At 41.6% G+C, this 8,789-nt stretch overlaps 1 protein-coding gene and 1 long non-coding RNA gene across 5 annotated transcripts; one reads left to right on the forward strand and one right to left on the reverse strand.

Moving 5' to 3' along the window:
- The first annotated feature begins 450 nt into the window (after positions 1–450).
- LOC119286060 lies at positions 451–7,219 on the forward strand. 2 transcript variants are annotated; one of them, XR_005140224.1, is made up of 4 exons: positions 451–637; positions 5,500–6,223; positions 6,331–6,432; positions 6,654–7,219. It is a non-coding gene; the product is annotated as an uncharacterized LOC119286060 (long non-coding RNA). The 2 variants fall into 2 exon arrangements; XR_005140223.1 differs by lacking the exon at positions 451–637 and having other exon boundaries at positions 3,656–6,223.
- Positions 2,288–3,655, reverse strand: LOC119286059 (myb-related protein MYBAS1-like). 3 transcript variants are annotated; one of them, XM_037565397.1, is made up of 3 exons: positions 3,383–3,651; positions 3,121–3,250; positions 2,288–3,036 (listed from the first exon to the last, which is right to left on the reverse strand). In XM_037565397.1, the coding sequence occupies exons 1-3, from the start codon at positions 3,501–3,503 to the stop codon at positions 2,571–2,573; spliced, it is 717 nt and encodes a 238-aa protein (XP_037421294.1). In that variant the 5' UTR covers positions 3,504–3,651; the 3' UTR covers positions 2,288–2,570. The 3 variants fall into 3 exon arrangements, 2 of the variants coding, with proteins under 2 accessions (XP_037421294.1, XP_037421293.1); XM_037565396.1 differs by having other exon boundaries at positions 2,288–3,250; positions 3,383–3,655; XR_005140222.1 differs by having other exon boundaries at positions 2,907–3,250; positions 3,354–3,495.
- Positions 7,220–8,789: the final 1,570 nt, after the last annotated feature.

Raw genomic sequence — 8,789 nt, forward strand, 5'->3', positions numbered from 1 at the left:
TTAGGATTCTAGCCTGGACGCTTTGGGCGGTTCGAAATAAGTTTGTGATCCATCGTGTGCCTTTGTGACGTGCTACTGACGCTGTGTTTAAAATGTGTGGATATATGCAGCTTTGGCGGCCGCTTAGCCGCCCCCAAGACCGAGACGCCATCAACACCATCATTGCTGATCTTCGCGTGATGGCTCTATGCTTGGCGCCGCCACTATCTCCTTCATCATCAGAGTCGGATTAGATCTTCACTTACTGTGCCGCTACGTATATTTTATTTCTTTGGGCTTGTTGAGTTATGCCCTCATCAGAATCTATTTGTACCTTGTGTTATGCTATCTCGTGTGTGGCGTGTGTGTACGCGTGCCCCTGAGTCGACCGTGTGTGTATGCGTGTATTTGCAATGTGATCTTTGTTGAACCTACATGGCTTGAGTGGTTTGCTTTAAAGTGAGACGAAAGCTTTTTTTTAATGTCAGAGCCCTCGCTCATGTCACCAATGACCAATCCCTGCGTTTCAAAAGGAAAAAAAAGACCAATCCCTGCGGGCTCTCTCTCTCTCTTATTGCGAAAGCCCTGCTCTCTCCTTGTCGGCGCCGGCGACGAGGGGAGCTCTTTCTCAGCGTGCGCAACATCGACGGTCGGAGAGGTGAGAAGAAGTACCGCCGATGCGGTTGCTGTATGTGCTGTAGATTAGTGCTTTCTATATGTTTTGGGTGTTGTTGTCTGGATCGTAGCTGTCAATCCAAGTCGCAGCGGCAGCTAGCGATTCTGCTGTTTCTTGCCCCTAATCTTCTGGTGTACCTGTAGATTCGTTTTTCCAGCAGTGGGACTCCAAGTCATGTGTGCTGGGGACTGGGGGGTAAATTCCCTCTTGAGGAACTTAAGCAGATGAAATGGTGAACTGAGGGATAAGCTATGGGCAGCTGCAAATTTTTTGTATTTGATTTGACTGTCTAATGGTAGAAAACAATACATTGAAGGATTCGAAACTCCTATTTTCTTTCTCAGAAATGACCTAGAGCCTTCTGGTACTAACTAGCAGTGGAGTACTAAGCTTTGCATTATGTACCAATTCCTTTATTGAGCTTTCAGATTGATTGAAAATTGATGCTGTTGACTTTGCATCAAGTATAGTATGAGTATCTGCCCTGGGTGTTTTTACTGTTGGCCACTGGCTGCTCTGAAGGTTTTCCATGCTAATCAGATCTTGCGACCTGTTTGTACTTGTGATTTCCTCTTTGTTCATAATTATTATAAATCACAGGTGAATTTGAATGCTATGGTGAATATCTGCAGTTCTGCCAGGCCAGCATTTTGCTCCACTTGAAACAATATGAAACTGGTGTCCTTTGTTAATTTTTATTTGTTAAACATAGAAGAAGAATGAGAAGAAATATAACTTCTAAACTCTACCTCCACATCTAAGCTTTCATCTAGTTCTGAATGTTGTGGAGGAACACAGATTAATGATGGTTGTGTCTAGGTGGTCCAAGCACTAGATTCACTCAATCAGAAGAAAATACATGCTTATCAGTTGCAAGATAAGATACTACTTTCAGCAAAGTAGACGGCTATAGAAATCTGAAGTGCCAGTCACTTACCACCTCCCTTTATTTACCTTATCACAGTGCTAACTTTCCTATTTGTTAAATGGGTGATCTGCAACTTCCTGCTCATCTTATGCGCCAGTCCCTTACCACCTCCCATTATTTACCTGGCCACAGTGCTAACTTTCCTATTTGTTAAATGGGTAATCTGCGACTTCCTGCTAATCTTATGTGTCGAATACAATCTAGCATTCTTTTGTTCTATCAAAGTCTAGTGCTCAACCTTTTTAAGAGAATTGAAGTGATAGACCACTCACTCTGCACTAAGTCTGTCAATTCCACTCAGATCAAATATGCATACAGATGTCTGTACAGCAGCCTCAATTTGTATATTAAAAATATATGTTTTCAGGGTCCGTGTGTTTATTGGAGAAATACTTGTTCTCTTTGACGTTCCTTAGGTTTCAGAAGCCATTTTATCAAGAGCTTTCAATCTCAACATCCTGTAGAAGGAAATGAGAATGTAATAGCAAGAACGGTTTGAAGAAATAATGCTGATTCTGTACCCATTTTCCTCTTCTTTTGTTTGCTCCTTGAGATACGACCATAGAATCTCATGGCACTGTTTGTAGCTTTAGAATCAGGTGGGGGGAGATATTATAATTCCGATAGTGCAATGGTGTACAATGTACATTCGTGTCAATCTAACATTTTCACCAAAATATCATTGGAGATTGACTGCTGTATCATGCATATAAGTTGCTCTTGTATTCCATTCTGTGAAGGGCAAGAGACATAAGCTATTTTACACACTACATAGGCACACACATCATAAGCAGACCTGAAAATCTACAATGTTACAGTAGATTTGTAAATATTTAGATCACCCTCCATACTAATGCAAACATAGCTACTGGCAATTCCGGCAAGCATATATATGTATATGCAGACATAGCTACATAGGTAGTGGAAATCTGTTAAGCATATATATGTATCTTAGTAACCTGACCTCGATCCTGACAGCTTGAACCTTCAATAGCAGGAACGTTCTCCATTACCATAACCAAATTGTGGAGCTAACATCTTGAGATCACCATTGTCCATCTTCCAGACTACCTCAGGAGGGCAGTAGCGATCTCCCATAGGAGATGGCAGCAGAGGACATGGGAGATTGCTGCATGCTTTATCATCAATAGGCAGCATGGCCGGTGCCTCGATCTCCTTCCATATCTGGTCCATAGAATATCCATCCATGACACTCTGGTTGCTCTTAAGTACACTTGAGAAGCAGGTTGTGCCATTATGAGTGCTGCCTCCATCCATCCTGATTATTGGTGCAGTTTCAAGGAGGCAGGATTGGTATGTAAATGATGATGAGGAGGAAGAAGGTGACATGTCTATCTTCCTCTCTTGTGCTTTCTTCCTCATGTGTGTCCTCCAGTAGTTCTTAATCTCATTGTCCGTACGCCCTGGCAGTCTGCGTGCTATTCTAGACCACCTATACATAGAGAGGGTGTTAGTGCGTTTCATCTGTTGTAGATGAAAAAAAGCTGCTTTAGTAAGGTCTTCTTTTGTATCAAACCTGTTACCCCATCGAGCATGGAGCTCAATAATAAGGTGTTCCTCTTGTGGTGACATGCACCCATGCTTGAGGCCAGGGTGGAGGTAGTTGACCCACCGGAGGCGGCAGCTTTTGCCTGTCCTGTTAAGGCCTACATGGCCATAGATAAGGTGATGTATGAAAATAGTTGGTTAGAGACAATGATATTTGCATGCTGTTTGCATCTTTGTGCCAAGGATTGCAAAAATGGCTACCTAATTTGCAGGTCTCCCACCCCTCAAACCTGAGACTTTGGCAACGAAATCCCAGCGGCGGTCACCGAACAGGCGGACAGTGCATACCAGTTGCAGGTCTTCCTGCTCTGTCCATGGCCCCTTGCGCATCTCATCTTGCACTGTCACCATCTCTAACGTTGTTCGCTTCTACCTTGGATGGGCTGGGAGCCAGCCTTGTTGCTCTTCCTCCTCTGTGTGCTTGTGGGCTCCAGTTTCAGGCTTAGATCCTTGATGAACTCCAGCCTGATGGGAAGAAGGTTGGTAGTAGTGAGAGGAAGCCACTTTGTCTTAGTTGTGCACTGGTTTGATGGCTCTTGCTTCTCATTTATAGGCAGGACAAGAAGGCTCTCGTGAGGCCTCTTTACGTGGTGGGTCTGATTTAGAGAATCATCGATGAGGTTGTCCTCAGATTAAAATTGCCTTCTCATGCCTCTTGCTCTGTGTTACAAATTTTAGAAGGGTATAGTATTACATATACTGGATTTGGACTGCATCTAACTCTTGTTCTTGCCGGTTTACTCTGTGAGTTGACTTAACTCCTTTTGATTAATAGCACACTCATGTTCCCCAAAAAAGTGGAGTAATATGTGCATGTAGGTTTTGGTTAATTATTTTCTGTGTGGGCATATTTTATGGAAATTACTTTTGAAGTGAAGGCAAACACATGCAATTTTGTTAACTGAAATGCAAAATAAATGAAGCAAACAATAAAACGTGGTGTATTTTCATAACTGTTTGTTGAATAAGTGTATGCTTATTTCCTTTTTACTTGATTTGAAATATTTTAGTAGTCATTTTCTCATGGATAGATATCTGTACTTCATTTAAATAATTAGTCCAAAGGCATGACGAGCAGGTATTGTTACGTTTCTCAAAAATAGAAAGAGAAAACATAATTATTCTGGGTTCCATTTTCTATAATTCCATACAATAATTTCATGATCTAAGCTTTAGCATCAATTTCTTTGACAAAACAAACGGCAAGTTTTAAGTCTGAACTGGACTGTTGCCGGTGCATGTTTCTTACATGAACTTTCTTGGGAACATATAATCTTGTACATGCAGATACTGCAGTTTACGCATGCTGATAAGGCCCATTTCAATCTTTTTGTTTCTACATGGTTCTCGTGCATTTACAAATGGATCTTTAGAGATCTTTATGAATCAGAAAAACCCCGATACTGTGTATTTTTTATGGAAGATCCAAAAGTATGTTCTTATTTTGGTTATTTCTTACTACTCCCTCCGTTCCAAATTACTTGTCGCAGAAATGGATGTATCTAGAACTAAATTACATCTAGATACATCCATACCTGCGACAAGTAATTCGGAACGGAGGGAGTAGATAATAAGCTATGAAGCATGCCTGTTGAGAATTGTTTTGCCGCTACTTGCTTTAGGGACATATATTCGTAGACTCACAAGCCACATATGCTAGTCCACGATCTTTACGCAAATCAGGCCACATATGTAGGTTGACATAATCTTCTCTCAATTCTTCTGTATTTTATTTCTCCTGGATGTGAAAAGCATGTTTCCTTTCTGTCAGCCATTATCATTGGCACAGGGGACTTTATCTTTTCCTTTCTTTTCAGCCATTATCCCACGCATAGCAAAATATCTCAGACTATACACAACTCCAATACAAAGTGTATGCGATTGCACGACCTGCCACTCATACGCCATAAGAGCAAGCTTTTGTACATCTATATCGACTACTAGGGTGTGCTTTGTACTGGATATGCACTATACTGATGCTGTTTCCCTTTTCACTAAATGCTTGGGTATTTCTTTTGGCGGATTTGGTTCATGTAGGTCATACAACATAAGCCATCTGTGCTATATCCAGACACCCTTGTTGATTGAATCTGACCAAAATGTAACTAGATACTGGATCTTGTGTAAGATCCCAATTTCTACTCATTTGCTGACTTCTGTATACTACATCCGCCTTCGTGGAGACAGTAGCTAAGAAAAGTCAAGGCAGGTATGTGGACAGTAGGGTCCTGAGCAGTATTTTATCCTCATGGCCTAACTTCTCCATTGCTATGGAATTAGTTGCTTTTTGTATGTTTCTGGAGGATCCCTCAGCACAAAAAGATAAATACAATTTTTCCATGACCAGGAGCAAGCCAGGAAGGCATGGAAGCAGCACTGATGTGGAGGCCACCAACCTGCCAATCTTGCAGTCCACTTTGTGGCCTCTCTACACCTTTTTTATCTTGGGCATCTTTACTTCTGAAGGCCCCCCCATACACTGCAGTTGTTTTCGCATCCGAGCTCTTCTCGCTTGCTTCTTTATTGGAACACTGATCGGTCATCATCCGTGTGGTGACAATTAGTTCCTGTTCCTATACCCATTGAATGCATCACAAGTCAGGTCCTTTTCTCATATATGTGTATCTCAAAATCCTTTCAATTATTTTTTATGCTCCTTGGCCTTTGGGAAGAAGGCTAAAATATTTTCTGAAAATAAAGGCTTGGGATCACATTATGTTTCTTCTCTCCTTTTTGTTTCTTTTATACATTTTGGCTATAACCTAGAAGTTCACCCTACATATTTTGTTTTTCAAGAAAAAGCCTTGAAATGGCTGGGAAGAAGTGTGTGTTCTTTTCTTTGCTCTGCACAAGTTTTCCATCAATTCTTGTGTTTTTCGGTGTCAACCTGAACCATGTGGCACTACTGCAGTCTAACAAAAGAAAAGAAAAAATAAGTCTTACTGCTACGCTTAACAAATAATTGGTAAAATGAAAATAATGGTTTTGTATATAGCTCATGACTCGGTATGTGAATTCTTGCAGGATGGTGAGATTGATCAGGAAGTGGGTAGCAGGGGTTATTGCCTTTGGTAGGATAAGATGGTGAAATGTTATTAGATTGGGATATTCTTGCTTTCGATTGAGCAGATTGATTTTTGGTTAGTTTTAATTCTCCATTTCTTGTGGTGCACATCAGTTGCCGGGAGGACTCTCTTGCTATGATGATGGTGACCACCGCAAACCACTGAGTCGACGGATCGTCAAGTTCGTTTCAAAGATTATTATGGTGACAAGCAATGTAAGTATTCAGAGCTTTTACACCTGGAGTGATTATCTGTGAAATGGTAGAAAAACCTCGGCTTCCGACTGATGATGTGAGCCTGTGGTGCTCTAATCTCGGTTATGATGTGGATGCCCGTGGCCACGGGGGGTGATAAGAAACACTGAATTTCCACTCTTTTTATCCTGATTTCGCATGTGGGGGTGACGACTGACGGCGACGGTGACTGCAAAATGCAGAGGGAACCAAAGGCCACCACCCAATTCCGTGTGATTTGGTGTCACCCCGCTCAAAGTTGGAGCAAAAGCAGCGTCCACTGGATGTTGGAAAATTAAGGATATATGCTTTTTGGCCTGTGCCGTGAGGTTTAATAACACATGATGGGATTATGGATTGACGCGACCGGGGGGCACCTGTCATGTCATAGGGCTTAGTGGATGTCATCGTATCGTCGACGTACGCCACCATTAGCGGGAAGGGAGAAGATTGCCTTGTGGCCATGATCTTGACATGTGGATCGATACTACCGGTACCAGTACCAGAGAACAGTAAGCAGTCGGTCCAGATGGTCATTTGGCCCGCAAAATATGTGCCATCAGCAAGCCCATGCTATAGTTCTTTTTTTATGGTGAACAGTGGAGGAGCATGTGCCCCAGAGTTACTGTACTTATCACCGACCAGATGCCAGCATTGTTGTTTTTTCTTTTTACTCTTCTTATAAATCAAATTTCTATTTTTTTTTTGCAAATTCAATCTTGTATGCTCAAGAAGTTTAGGGATTACAATCCACTGTCTCTGTAACTACTCCCTCTGTCCCATAATATAAGAACGTTTTTAACACTACGCTAGTGTCAAAAACGTTCTTATATTATGGGACGAAGAGAATCAAAAACGTTCTTATATCATAGGACAGAGAGAGTAAATATTAGACGTTTTTACAGTTCAATAAATATTAAATGTTTTTGCAGTTCAAATTAAACTGCAAAAACATCTTATATTTGGTTACAGAGGTAGTAGTTCACACAGAGTATGAACGCCCTTCGGGCCAGAGCCTAGCCATACAAACCAAACGTGTACGAAAAATTATTAACATTTACAATACCAAACCAATAGTACTGGATCCACTATGGAATATATTTTAATATTGTACCTATTTGATACTCCCTCCATTCCACAATGTAGTGCTTCCTCTATCCCCGTGCTTCAACTTTGACCGTAAATTTAACTACCAAGACCGATTACGGCGGGAGCAAAAGTTATATTGGTGAATTCGTATTCGAAAGAAGTTTTTAATTATGTAACTTTTTCTCCCGCCGCAGTCGGTCTTGTTCGTTAAATTTATGGTCAAAATTCGACCTCGGAAAGCGTGGGCACACTATATTTTGAAACAGAGGGAGTATTCTAGATGTTTATATTATTTTTTTCCACAAGCTTGATCAAACTTTTGAAAGTTTGATCCAAGACAAAGCTAATATACGGAGTAAAAAAAATGAAGGGAGTAACTTGTTATAGGATGGCTAGGCCCTGCATGAAGTTGTGATGACAAGCTGATCGTCTTCTGCCTTACTCTGTTCTGAGCTCGAGTCGGCACGCTTATTGGCTTGGCCGTGGCATCACAAGCTACTTCCTCCGTTCCAAATTACTCGTCGCAGAAATAGATGTATCTAGAACTAAAATACATCTATATCTGTAATAAATAATTCAAAACGAAGGGAGTACATCCTAGCTGTTGGTCTACACATGCATGGACCTGGGGCATGTTAAACAGAAGGGGTAAAAGAGAGAGGACATGTTTATTTGGCTAGCCAGAGCAAGTTGTTCCTCCTTTGGCAGCATACTAATTGAGGAGAGGACTACGATGACACTTGTGTTTTGTGCTTCTTTGGGTCATCCCCTTTCCATATGTCAAATGTGGGAGACTCCGCCCTGTTTCATGATGCCCTTGTCGTGTACCCTAGTTCTTCTACTATAAACTGCAAGGTCGGGCCATGGTTAATTTGTACGCACTATTATCTCTGCCATATGCCTTCACACACAATGGATCATGTACTGTATCGCTGGCCCATGGTTATGCTACTGTTTATTACGGCTCTAAGCTCCATTTGCGTCCATGGTCAGCTTGACAGTCATGGTACAACTACTAACATCTCTTCTCTCAGCTACTCCCTCCATCCGGAAAAACTTGTCCCACAAATGGATGTATGTAGCATCAAGTTAGTGCTTGATACATCTATTTGAGGAACAAGTTTGGGACAAGTTTTCTTGGACGGAGGGAGTACTTGTTTGCATCAATTACTTGTCTACGTGGTTGTTACGTATAGTGTCGTGGAATTGTCACGGCAGATGTCTTGGGTGTCAGGACTTAGTCGCGAGGT

Source organism: Triticum dicoccoides, chromosome 4A (assembly GCF_002162155.2).
Source record: "Triticum dicoccoides isolate Atlit2015 ecotype Zavitan chromosome 4A, WEW_v2.0, whole genome shotgun sequence".
Lineage (NCBI taxonomy): Eukaryota > Viridiplantae > Streptophyta > Magnoliopsida > Poales > Poaceae > Triticum > Triticum dicoccoides.